General features: G+C 50.3%; 1 protein-coding gene across 5 annotated transcripts in view; it reads right to left on the bottom strand.

The window, feature by feature from the left end:
* Window positions 1-11,047: 11,047 nt before the first annotated feature.
* The window catches only part of CHCHD3 (coiled-coil-helix-coiled-coil-helix domain containing 3), a 140,576-nt gene continuing 138,071 nt past the window's right edge, over window positions 11,048-13,552 (bottom strand). For 3 of the 5 annotated variants that reach the window (XM_027702462.1, XM_027702465.1, XM_027702464.1), the window contains one exon: window positions 11,048-11,748. In XM_027702462.1, the coding sequence (XP_027558263.1) occupies window positions 11,722-11,748 (27 nt within the window). In that variant the 3' untranslated portion in view covers window positions 11,048-11,721. The remainder of the gene's footprint in view (window positions 11,749-13,552) is intronic. The other 2 variants (XM_027702463.1, XM_027702467.1) reach the window with 1 other exon arrangement.

Here is a 13,552-nt window from a genome sequence, read left to right as displayed (position 1 = left end):
TTTTCAGACAGCATGAAGTTTCAGACCCAAAACGGCCTGAGATTTGCCCGATTTCCTCACACCACGGCTAAGAAAGGTCAGACTTGTATTTATAACCACTGATCTCCTCCCCAGCTTCCTCAGGCTGCAGCCAGCCTCCAACCAAAGGGATCAATAATCAATAACCAATTTAAAAATCATCATCGAGGACTGAAAGGCTTGGCATTCACACCCCCTCGGGTGGCTGTACCCACAGCAAATCAACGTGGAACTGCAGTGGGTCCCAACTGAAGGCACATCCCTGGGGCCTGAAATGGCCTTTATGATGTGTTTATATTGATGATGATTTATGTTAAGCACCAGCAACCCTTTGTGTTTCCTTCTTTAGCATTTTACTCTCAGTTGGCCTCTCTCCCAAACTGTTCTAATGAGAGACATGGGGACAAAGCCACTGTCAGTCCTGTTTCTGTCTGTCCTTGCCAAGGATGGGTATCCAAAAGCACAGAGTAGGGCTGGTTAAGAGAGGTGTGAGCTCAGGGTTTGGGATGGAAATCTCTCTGCTCCCACTTCCTAAGCTGAGGACCACGGTCCCTGTTGGGAGTGAGACCCAGGAGGGCCCTGATGGGCTTTTTGGCTCTGAAACAGCCATTTTTATGGCCTTGATAAAACAACACACCCATCAGAAAAGGGGGCAGGGGGCAGGGAAAGCACAAGGATCCAGCTCTGGTTTCCCAGCTTTGCTCCATCCCGTGGTGAGGGTCATTTCCTTGCACCTCCAGCACCTCTCTGCAAAGCTCAGGTGGAGGAAACCACTGAAAACAGCCACCAGTGACAGAGGGATTTGAGACAGGTCTTAACACAGTGCAGGGTTAGCCAGACATCACACCCAGACCCAAACTGTGGCAGAAGTGGTCACAGGGGTGACCCCTCACTTGGCACAGGGAGCTCAGGCACTTTAGTTTCCAGTCACAGTCCGAATCCCAGTGAAGGTTTCCAGCAGCCAAATTCCACCTGCAAGGTCTTTGACCTTTTCCAAACCTCTTCTCCTCCCTCCCCCAGCTCTGGTCTATCACAGTAAAACTCCAAGGTGGCCATTAATTGCATCAGGAATTGGTCTGATCCCCACCCACAAACTAATGGAACATCAAAATCCTGTTGATTTTGGTGGCACAGGAGTAGCCAAAGCATTTCTGAGGGTCTGGGTCTGGCTGGTCAGGATCTCTGGTCCTGGAAAAAGGGGATGATGGTGCTGCCCGTGGGCTTTGGGGTCTGGAAGGCTTAGCTCTGGGATGGAAAACTGATCTTCACTTTGATAACCCACAGCAGGAATGGCCAAGAGAAAAGAGGCTGATCAGGAATGTTAAAAAAAAAAAAGTAAATTATATAAAAAGTTATAAAATTACCTTCTGGGACAGACAATGCTCTGCTGGGAGTGGGTCTGCTGCTCAACACCTTATTCAGTGAACAGGATGATAACCCCATTCTTTCAGGAATGTCCCAGCATGGGACAACTTACTTGGAATGCAGGTGAGATCCCTTCTGTCCCTCCCAGGATGTGTCACTGCTCCTCCTGAAAGAGTTTTGCCCATTGGGTGGGATTCCTTTCCCCTCAGCTCCCTGCAGGAGAGGAGATCATCCAGGCTCCCTGTCCAAGAGCAGTGGGAAGGGGAGGACACTCAGAAGCAGTTCAGATGGATCCAACAGGTGGGCTGAGGCATCCTCAGGATAAAACACCCTCTTTTATCAACAAGAGAAAGAAAGACAGACAAACTTCCCCGGGGACACAATTTTAGGACACTCCTCCTGTTCACATCTTCCCACGCAGGCACCATCTGTGGCAATTCAGCCTCTGAAAACACCTTAAAGAGTGTCAGGAACCTTTGTGCAAACTGGAGGGTCCTGGGCAGGCAGGACACAGGGCTAGGAGAGCCCTTGGACAGGGCAGAGACCAGCAGAGCTTGTAATTAAGTACTTGGCTAATGAGCCTCAACCCCCCTGAGTGTGTCAGAGTCGTCCCTGAGCAGAGGCCCTGAAGGCAGAGCTCAAAAATGGTATTTTCCCAGAAGGCTGGGAAAGAAAAAACTCTTTTTCCTCAAAACCCACTAACACTGAGGCCACTTGGTCCTTCTTGCAGCACCACAGACCCTCTGGATGAGGGACATTTTAGCATCCCGTGGGTGGGCATGGAAGGGCTGGGCTGCAGGTCCCCCACATCACCACACTCCTGCTGCTTTTCCTGAGGGCTGGAACACAAAAGAGAATTTTGATTTTGTTCCTTTCCCCTCCGCCGAGTCCCCCAGCAAAGAGAAGGGCACGAAATGAAAGCAGGTTAGGGAGAATTTCGCCGGCAATATTTCATGCTGCCCCTACTCCCCTTCTTTCCTACCGAGGATTCCCAGCCTGAATATTGAGTACCCCGAGCTCCAAAACACCCCGGGAGGTGATGGATTGCTGCTGAATGCAGGCTGAAGTTTTAAGCCAACAATTACTTTTCTCTGAAGGCTTTTTTTCCCCCACCACCAGAAAGTGGGGGAACAAAACACCTCGGGATTGTTGTTATGAACAAGGCTGTCTCCTGCCCGGTAACAGGAATCTTTAAGGGATGCTGGGTTATGAATAGCTCTCATTACTGGGGGAAAAAAGGCCCAGTGCCATGGTGGTATTTTTTTTTTTTGTGCATGATCCTACTGTATGTGCAGGGGATTAATCACCAGTTTTAAGGAGGATCAGAGCTGAAATTATTAACTCCGAGCAGAAAATGAAGGAGCCCACTTAGAGCCTGCCTTGGATCCAGAGCCTTCTCCTTCCCCCTCCTCTCCTGCAGTGAGGAGGAAATGAGCCTCCCCAGGGACAGCTGAGATGGACCTGGGCAGGATGAATGTTTGTAATCCTGGAAATCAGAGTAAATTCTGTCTGGGGGAAGGGATTGCTTAAAAGCCAGAGGATGAAACCCAGGATGGGCTGAACCTCCAGGGCAGAACATCAGTTTGGTGCTTCTGCTGCTTGCTTTTAATTTGTTGGATGGCAAAGTGTGCCCCCCCAAATTAAATAATAATTCAGAAAAGGGCAAAAAAACCCCTAATCCAACAACATGAAACACAATTAATAAAAGGTGGGCTCTGCTTGGGTGACATGAACTTCCCACAGGCAACTTTTGGCTCTCTTTGGGGACCCTTTTGTTGCCCTCAGCATCTTGTAGTCTTGAGTAGGCTACAGGCTGATATCCAAGGAAACAGAGCAAGTGGCACAGGATCCAGAGGGTATCGGGGACAGCGATGACAACAGATATTTTGGTATTTTTAAATCAGCCTGGGGAAAGTGGTTATTTGGGCACTGCTGTTCCACACCTGCTGAGCTCCAGGGCAGAGCTGCTGAAGCACTTCGGCTTCCCAAGGAACCGCGGGTGTCCCAGGGAGGAGGCAGCGACCCTGAGCCTCCAGGACAGATCCAACACAACCCTTTGCTTCAGGTCATCCAGAGGAAAACTCAAAAATAGGAGGAAAGACACCCTCCCCCCCACACACGCACACTTGGTGGGTACATCAAACATTCTGTGCCCACACTTCTCTCCTCCAACGCCCACGGGGCATTTTCCAGCCTAACACGGTTATTCCTGCCAGGCTGGGGAAATGGAGGCATGAAAAAGCTGAATGAGATGCACAGAAATGCTCAAAATAGATACCCTGAAAACAGAATTATTATTTAGGTTGGAAAAGACCTCTGAGATCACAGAGCACACCCTGTGCCTGTTGCCCACCCTGTCCCCCAGCCCAGAGCACTGAGTGCCACGGCCAGGCCTTCCTTGGACACCTCCAGGGATGGGGACTTCAAACCTCCCTGGGCAGCCCCTTCCAAGGCCTGACCACCCCTTCCAGGAAGAAATTCCTCCTAATGTCCAGCCCAAATGCCTTGGTGACCCACAGGGAGCACTTGGCAACCCTTGTGTGGAACAAAAATAACCACGGAATATCCTGAGTTGGGAGGGACCCACAAGGACCATCCAGTCCAACTCCTGGCCCTGCACAGACACCCCAACAATCCCACCCTGTCCTGAGAGCGATGTCCAAACACTCCTGGAGCTCTGGTAGCCTTGGGGCTGTGCCCACTGCCCTGTGGAGCCTGCTCAGTGCCCAACCACACTCTGGGGGAAGAACCTTTTCCTAAAATCCAACTTAAACCTCACCTGACACAATTTCAGGCTATTCCCTAATGCTCTGCTTGGTTCAGCTGGGGAAACAACGGGGGGTGAGAGAACCTTCTGGACCCCTTTTCTCGAGACCCACCACCCAGAGCATCCCAAAAGTGCGTGGATGTGGCACTCGAGGACAGGGTTTAGTGGTGCTGCTGGGTCGGATTTGATGCTCTTTAAGATCTTTTCCAGCCTTAACGATTCTCTGATCTCTCCTCGTGACCTGTAGGAACCTCAGACCTCCCCTGAGACCCGCAGGGACCTCAGACCTCGCTGGACAGCAGAAGGAAAAGACATGAAAGCTCCAGAAAAGGCTGACCCCGGGCGGAGGGAGGTGCGACCCCACCCAAAGCAGAGGCTCTCCGGGGAGCCCTGAGTCACCGAGGCTGCTGCGCTCGGGCTTAACGCGCTCCGGCTCCTTGGTAACAAGCAGCCCGAGCTGCAGAGGCAGCGGCAACCAACAACACTCCAAACCCTCAGAAGTGCCACGACGCCGGATTAAAAAGGAAAAAAAAAAACAACCCAGCCGGACGGGAAGCGCCGGTGAGTCACGGTGACGCTGCTCCCTAAGGATGCGCTCTCCATTCAGGGAACACTCGGGGCACCGAGGGAATGGTTGTGCCACGCTCATCCCAGAACACGCACGGCTTCCCGGAATTACCCACTCCAGAGAGCCCGGAGCGGATTCCCGAGCAGCTCCTGTGTTCCTGGAGGCTGTTGTATATTCCTTGCTCCCCCCGGGAAGTTTTCCCCCAAACCTGCAAGAACAAAGAGCACAGGCGCGTGTTTATCACAGCATTCCCTCGCTGCTCCCGGGATCAAGGAACAGGGAGATTTCCCTCCTATCTGGTGCTAAAAAAAAGGCATTTTTCCTCCTAAATCAATGGGTATCATCAACCTGCTCCGGCCCCACTCGTGTGTCCCGTGCTTCACACTTCTCCAGCACTTCACATCACTCCTTAAAAACAGCAACAGGATCAGCTTCTATGGTGTAAAACCAGAAATACACTCGTGCTCTGCTCCTTTTCTGTGCTCCTGCAGCTGCAGCTGGATCCTGGTCACAGGCTTCTCCCTGCAAAGGTAATTTTTTCAGGCAAAAGCAGAGGTTTTCATTTGTCCACCTGATCCCAGGAGCGGGACCTTAAGCAAAAACAAAGATATCAGGAGCCCCCCTTTCCCTGCCCATGAGCACCCAGTGGCCACCAGCCAGACCTCCCTCACCTCTGCAAACACCTTCACAGGACACCAGCTCTGCTGTTTAAAGGCAGCCACGGTGGGATATGGATTTCTTGTTTGCTTGGTTTTTAAGGAGAGTCAGATTAGAAGACATTCAAGCTGACTTTGACCTTTTCAAAACAGCCCAAGTGTTAATAATATTAAAACTGAGAGGGGGAAAAAAAAAATCCCTCACTACCTGACATAAGAAATAGGAGAAAGATACACTCAATTTTCATGTCTGGCAAAAATGGTTCCTGTCTATTAATGGATCTTCAGCACTTCATGTCCTTGCTCTCACTGTACTTCACCCACTAACCCTTTGCAGATCTAATCCCTGCACCACAATTAAATAAACGTGTGAACAACGTTGCGAGGAGCTGGTTTAAGGAACACGAGAATGGCTTGATATCAGCTTTTATTAAATAGTGAAATGGACTCCAAGATGTGCCAAGTCCCTCCCAGCCCTGCTATTTCTATATCAGCAACAGATGAACGTGGAGAAGAACCTGCTTAGCTTGCAGTTTACTTGGGAATTCGATCTGCTTCCTGCAGCTCCAACCTCCCAAACGAGCACTTGCAGCTTGATCCGTGCTGTCAGCCCTCACTTTGGGATCACAGGGACAGCTGCTCTGCCCCTGCCCACCCACGGGACTCGCCCAGGAAGGAGGGATGGTTTTCCTGCGTAGGGTGGTCAGAAAATAACTGTGGTTTCACGTGACACACGAGCAGAAAAAACTCACCTCCGGGTGCTGACGTGCACCCCAAGCTGGTAAAAATGGTTCCAAGGCTGGGTTGGGGCTCTGAGCAACCTGGTCTGGTGGAAGGTGTCCCTTCTCATGGCAGGGGTTTGGGACTGGATGATCTTTAAGGTCCCTTCCCACCCAAACCATTCTCTGATTCCATGAAATGCCTCTGCTGAACCAGCCCGGGGGTGAAGGGGTGTGTGGGATCAAAGAAGGAGGGGATCAAACCTTATCTTCCAAGTGGGGTCACTTTAAAATGGTTACCCAAGGAGCGTCCCCACCCAAAAGGTGCCCCCAGCAGTCTTAAGGGAATATAAAATCTTTGCAATAAATACATCACCACGGGGTGATCTGTACCTTAAGTCCTGCCCTGCCCGTGGCACAAGCACTTCTGGATGTCACCAGGTGGTGGCTCAAAAGCTTTTGGGCACAAAAGGCCTCTGCCAAACGGGGTTTTCAGGGTTATTTTTTCCTCCAGACCATGCCATTTTCAGCAGTAAAGGATGCTGCTCCCCACCCCGGAGGAGGAAGGGCTCACCTGGCAGGGGGCTGCTGCAGCAATTCGAGGTGCTCCCTCCAGCACCGTGGGCTGAGCCTTCTCTTCCCAGCAGTTACTGGCTTGAGAGAGAATCAAACTAATTACCTTAGTAATTACCAAACTAATTACCTCTCTAATTACCCAGTGTCTTTGTTCACGTGGAGCTGACATCCTTGCAGAGCAGCCCTGGCTCGGTGCCTCCTGTTCTGGGGGAACCTCAAGCAATGGCTTGAAGGCCCAGGTCCCCTTCACACCTTGGTCCTCTCAGACCACGGCCAGGGAATCTCCCTCTTCCCCAGGGAGGGGTGGATTCTGCTCCAGCTCCTTGGCTGATGAATGCTGATGATCAAATTAAAGGCGGACTTGCCCCCAGGCCCTGTTGGACACCTCTCCCCACGATGGGAACAGCAGCTGAGAGCAACCTGGAAGGAGAGTTGAAATGACAGACGTTCCTCTCCAACAGAGAGCTGGTGACAGTAGGGTGTTCACCCAGCCAAACCCAGCTGGAACATCACTGCCAATGTGCCTCACCTCCCCAACCTTATTCTCTTTTCATTTTCCAGACCTTTACTTGAATCTTGCCTCGGGCTCTCCAGGGATGATGGGTCTGGGAGTCACTCGCTGCTCTCCTGAACTTCAGTGTGACAGCAGCTGCTGAGCCCTGGAAACAGCCCCCAGCTCCTCAGGAAGTCACTGTGTGTAAAGCAGGAACACAACTGGTGTCATTAGTGCAGGCCATGACCTGCAGAGGGTTTCCAAGGAAGAGATGGAAGAGGCTGAACACAAAAAGGACTCACCTGGCTGTAGGACAGATCCCACCTTGCACACACCCTCTCCTGCTCTCTCCTTCCACGTCCCCTCTCCTGTCCCTTCAGCCAACTTCCAAAACAGTGTCAGCCCAACACAAATTGTGCAAATTAAGGACTGACCAGGTTACAAAATTCCCACCTGCAGCTGTTTGCCTCCGAGTGCAAAGACACCCAAATCTAAACCCTCGCCTGGTTTTATCTGGCAGCGCCCACCCCTCGATCAAGCAGGACTGACCCTGGGCAGGGGAGCTGCAGTGTGTTGTCACCTGGCATGGGACAAACATCTGATGGTTTCTGGGTCCTGCAAATGAGATTTGACACGCTGGGCAAGAAACTTTGCATCCCTCCAGTCTCTCTGTCTCTGCTGCTCGGGAAACAAGGGGGCCTCGCTCTGCGCCAGAGGGACCTGCTGTGATCAACAGCTGGTGTTGGTTTGGGATCTGTGGGTGCTCACAGAGGAGAAAAATCACAGAATCAGGAATAATTCATGTTGGGATGACTTTTAGAGGTCATCTGGTCCAACCTGCCTGCCATGGTCTTCAGCCAGACCAGGTTGCTCCAAGCCCCAGCCAGGCCTTGAACACTTCCGGGGTGGGGCAAAGGTGCACACGAAGAAAACACTGGAAATCATCATTTTGCCTTTCCCAAACCCCATCAGCATTCACAGCTGGGGGAGGAAGCTCCTGGAATTGTTTGCAGAGCATATTGTCTGGAATTTGTTACTTCGGGGAGGACAACAAAAAAGATAGGAAAGGATCATAGAATCACAGAATGGTTTGGGTTGGGTGGGACCTTAAAGATCATCCAGTTCCAACCCCCTGCCATGGGCAGGGACACCTTCCACTAGAGCAGGGTGCTCAGAGCCCCATCCATCACCTCCTCAGCTTGAGAGACAACATGTAACCCCACCCAAAACCACATTTGCCACTTTACATTCTCTCAAGAAGGGCACAGGATCTAGAAGAGGACAAAGCAGTGACCAGCTGAGCTGTAACATTTATCCCAACCCACAGCCATCTCCACTTGGAAAAGCTAATTCCAAGTGTCTGCTAAAAACTGTAATGGAGGGATAGGATGAAAAAGCCCAAAGCCAGCTCTGCCAGGTGATGTGAAGTGTGTCAGACACACAGGACTCCTGAGGAAAGGGAGTCTGGAGTCTGAAGGAGTCTTAACGCTGCCAAACGACACGAGAGTGGCAGAGCAGTGATTATTGTGACACCACTGAAAGCTCTGTGATTTGTTCCACAGCCGCTGAGCAAAGAACAATGAAAAGCTTTGATTTAGCTGTTACAATCCTGCTTTTCCATTTAAACCCCTGGGTAACACGGCCCTTCGCTTACAGCTGATCAGAGCTCGTGAATGACCAACGAGAACATCTGAAATTATTCCCTGCCATGGGCAGGTGCCCTCGTCTGTCATCCCAGGGGATATCACCCCCATCATCCCTTCTGAGAGCAGCATCCACCAGGCTGAGCTCAAATGCTCACTCTGGCAGTGTGCAATCTTAGAGCTGGTTATTTTTGAGGAGCTGAGAAGCCACTCCACAGGTTTTCCATATTAAAAAAAACTCCAAGAAAATGCAAGGATTTTAAAGATTTCGGTGCCCCTACCAGCAACTGGGGAGGAGGGGGAAGCCAAAGACAGACAAAAGGACAAGGATGCAGGGACACAGAGGTAGAGGTGGCAAAGGAAGACAAGGTGGTGAACTGAAGCTCACTCCAGAAACATTCCCAGAATCACTGAGGCTGGAAAAGATCCCTGAGATCACAGAGCCCACCCTGTGCCTGATGCCCACCTTGTCCCCCAGCCCAGAGCACTGAGTGCCACGGCCAGGCCTTCCTTGGACACCTCCAGGGCTGGGGACTCCACCACCTCCCTGGGCAGCCTCTTCCAAGGCCTGACCACCCTTTCCATGAGGAAACTCCTCCTGATGTCCAAACTGTATCTCCCCTGGCACAGCTTGAAGCTATTCCTCCTCCTCCTGTCCCTTGTTCCATGGGAACAGAGCCTGATCCCCTCCAATTCCTCCCTCCTGTCAGGAACTTGTAGAGTGCACTAAGGTCCCCCCTGAGCCTCCTTTTCTCCAGGCTGAGCCCCCCCAGCTCCTTCAGCCTCTTCTCCTGTGACTGACTCTCCACATTCCTCCCCAGCTTCACTGCTCTTCTCTGGACATGCTCCAGAACCTCAATGTCTTCCTTGAAGTGAAGGGCCCAGAACTGCTGCTCTGCTTTGAAGGCAGAAGTTGGCCACAACACGGACAGTTTTCACGTCCACACCCCGTCTGCCACCACCACCTTCCCCCCAGCTCCAGCCACACACACAGAGGATGTTTAAGGAACACAACATCTCCAGTGAAGCCTGAAACACAGTTGGAACAAAGCAAGCAGGACTGACTGCCACTGCTCAGGGCTGTCAGGACGGGAAACCAATAAACATTTGGCAGCAACAGAGACCTTCCTTCCCGATGCTCCCGATTCTACAGAATCATCTGGCCCGAAAAAAGTCTGCTTTTTCCTCTGTGCTGCCTTTCTCTGCCAATTCTAAGTCTGGCAAGCAGGGGTCTGCCAACTTCTTGGCTCTCTGTAACAGAGGAGAACATTACAGAGAAGAATTTGTGAGTTAGCTGATTTGTAAACGCTACAGCAAGTCGCCATGTAAACATGCTGCTTGTGTCCCCATCGTTTCTCTCCAGCAGTTTACCTGGCACCTGAAGTTGAACTCCAGGATCCTCCTCTCCTACTGATATTGCAGTTGCTCCACGTGTAATAAAAATGCTTTTATGCTTTTTTGTAGCATAAAAAAAAAACCAAACCCTTAATTAAACAGTACTCGCAGAGCATCTTGATAATTAGGAGAGTCACTGGTAATATTTTGAATGAATAATAAATGAGACCCACAGGTGCACTCGCACTTGTTCAGAAGGATGTGGTTCCAACACAGCCAATTAGAGGAGCAGAACAGGTAAATAAATAGCAGAAGGCTCTGACCATGTTGCTCCTTTGATATTATTACTTTTGCTACTGTGTAAAAAGTAATTTCTAAGATTGCTTGGTACAGTGAACGTGGCAGTTGTTGTCTGAACAAAAACTGGGTGTTTGCAGGAAGCTAGGTTGCAGTTTTAGGGGCTCTGTGTCCTTTCATAGAATCCCAGAATGGTTTGGATTGTAGGGACCTTAAAGCCCATCCAGTCCCACCCCTGCCATGGGCAGGGACACCTTCCACTATCCCAGGTTGCTCCAAGCACATCCAACCTGGCCTTGGACACTTCCAGGGATGGGGAGTCCACAACCTCTCTGGGCAACAAGAGGTTGTGGTGCTGCATTCCCAAGGACTTCCCAAGAAGGCAAGTGGTGGATAAATCCCAACACACCATCACGTGGGACCCTTTTAGGTTGCTGTGATGGCAAACAGTCCCGTGCAAGCACCGCTCCCGAGACCAAGGCTGCTCCTGCATCAAAGTCTGTGCTTTAAAGCTCCAGCAACAACATCTGCTGGGAAACCATGACTGACACAGCAGAGGGAACACCATCAGCCTCTGAGAGGTGGGAAGAGAGACAGACTGCAGCCTCAATCTTGTGCATAAAATAGATTTATTGTTGGTACAGAGCGAGGCATGTTCGTCAGCTCTCGATACGAGTGAGGAGCACGACAGAACCACCTCCCGTAAATAAAGGCCATTGTCACACCTGAAGCGCCGGATCATTAACACCATTCCAGCAGAAGGCCTGGAGAGAGAGGCTTCATTAAGTTACATAATTTGTGAAATAATTTAAAGCACAATTTACAATCACACACTGCAAGGAAAGCCCCGAGTCGCTCACGAAGAACCACCACGTCCCGGCGCCCCAAGAGTTACAAACCCCTGCCCTTGCCAGCGAGACGTGTTGGAGGAGATTCCACAATGAAACAGCAGCACTTGAAGGATATTTCCCCTTTCTAAGGCCAGTGAAAGGTTCTTTTCTTCTCCCTTCCTTCAATCACCAATAAGTGGGCTTTGCTAAGAGGGAACGGCATCTTCGGACGCGCGATTTCGGATGTAATAAGATCCAGGTCTTGGTTTTTCAAATGGTCAGGGTGATTGAGCCCTGATGGCTCCTGCTCTTCAAATGGCTCTTCCAGTTCTTCCCTTTACTGGTGTGCCCTGCAAACGGGCTGTCATATCATTCTTGGGGTGAAAAAAAAAAAAAAAAGAAGCTCTTCTGCTGAAATTAGTTGATGGTCTTGTGCTTGGTTTGGACAGTGCCTTTATCCTCCTCTCCCGAGCATGCTCTGCTGCAGAAAGGGTCACAGGGGAGGGGAAGAGAGAGGGAGAAGCGTTAGTTCAGTAACTCCAAGTTATTCCCTGAAGTTTGGCTACAATTCCTTCCCGGGTTTTGCAATTCTTTAAAATAAAAATACAGAACAAGGAACATTGTGGACAAACACAGTGTGACGGGGACAGGTCATGGAAGCAGAATGAAGCTGTTTGAGGACTCAACAGGGCAGGGATTTTGGAAGCCTGAGGAGTGGCAGGAATGATCCCTTTCCATCCCCCCTCATGCTGTCATGGCTCTGGTGTTGTGGCTATTAAGGAAATTAAACCATCTGACCTTACAATAAGATAAATCCCATTCCCAGCAAGTCCAGCCTGGGGGAAATGTATCCTGAACCTTGGGCTTCATTAGAGAACCACAGATCATGGAATGGTTGGAAGGGAACTAAAAGATCCTTTAGTTCCAACCCCCCTGCCATGGGCAGGGACACCTTCCACTAGACCAGGTTGCTCCAACCTGGCCTTGGACACTTCCAGGGACAGGAAACCCTGGTCTACTGGAAGGTGCCCCTGCCCATGGCAGGGGGTTGGAATAGATGACTTGGAAAGGACCCTTCCAACCCAAACCATTCCAAGATTCCGTGATCTCACAGGACACTGACAGGCCAGACACAAAGACCTGCTGGAGACCATCTCTGTTCACTACAGGACTCCAAGACTGACGAAGGCAAAGTTGTTCTTCCCTACCAAATCCATAAAACAAGGAAGAGAGGAATTAGGAGTCCCCTTGAGAGAAATGGTAGGAAGGGATTTGATAATCCCCGGGGTTTATGTCAGGAACAGGCCCAAATTTAAACCTTGAAATCTCACAGGACACCCACAAACAGCTGATTCAAGTGTCTGAGCAACACTCTGTGGCCACACAGGGCACCTCCTCTTGTGAGTCTGGACTGCACTGGCACAGTCATGGGAATTAGGGCTTGGGAAAACCAAAATTAAAGGGAATGAAAAACCACTTGTCATGTATGTCTTCAACCAAATTCTCATGGTATTCCTAAAAAATAACCCTGTAAACCATTCTGCTGGATCCAGCAGTGTTCCTGCAAGGGGTAAGGGTGCACTTGGACTGGATTATAGGAAAATTTCCTCATGGAAAAAAAGATGGTCAGGCTTTGGAACAGGCTGCCCAGAGCAGTGGTGGAGTCACCGTCCCTGGATTTAAAATCCATGTGGATGTGGCACTTGGGGACACGGGTCAGTGGTGGCCTTGGCAGTGCTTGGGGAATGGTTGGACTGGATGACCTTGGAGGGCTTTTCCAACCTTAAAAATTCCATGATTTTAAGATACTTCCAAGGTGTTCCCAGATGATCACGGTCCTTGTGACCACAAACATCCTCCAGAATGCAGATTTTGTCAGTACAGGCTGACAAAATAAAAGGAGTCAGTTTTATGCTCCCTGGGTGCTGATCCAAACAAAAACATGGGAAAGTTTCATTAGTCAACAAAACCCCCAATCTCAGCTTGATGGCATCCCTATGGAGATTCCCATAAAACTGAGGGAGGCTCCTTTACCTGGAAGGTTCTTTTTGCACTGGTATGACAGAATTTCTGGGCTGAACATTGACTTCCCATCAATTTAACACTGCATAAGTTAACGTAGGAAATTCCCAAGGGATCCAAGGAAAAAATGTGCTACTTCTATTTGGTGTCCTGAGGAAAGAAATCTCAGGTATTTGTTCATCACACGCAGATTTCTGCCCAGAAAATCTCATCTTCAGACAAATGGGAGTGTTCCAGGGCTTGATCTCTATTTTTGGAGGGGG

Source organism: Neopelma chrysocephalum, unplaced genomic scaffold, assembly GCF_003984885.1.
Source record: "Neopelma chrysocephalum unplaced genomic scaffold, ASM398488v2 Primary Assembly neopelma1_187, whole genome shotgun sequence".
Classification (NCBI taxonomy): Eukaryota; Metazoa; Chordata; class Aves; order Passeriformes; family Pipridae; genus Neopelma; species Neopelma chrysocephalum.
This window is presented reverse-complemented; position numbering and strand designations above follow the sequence as displayed.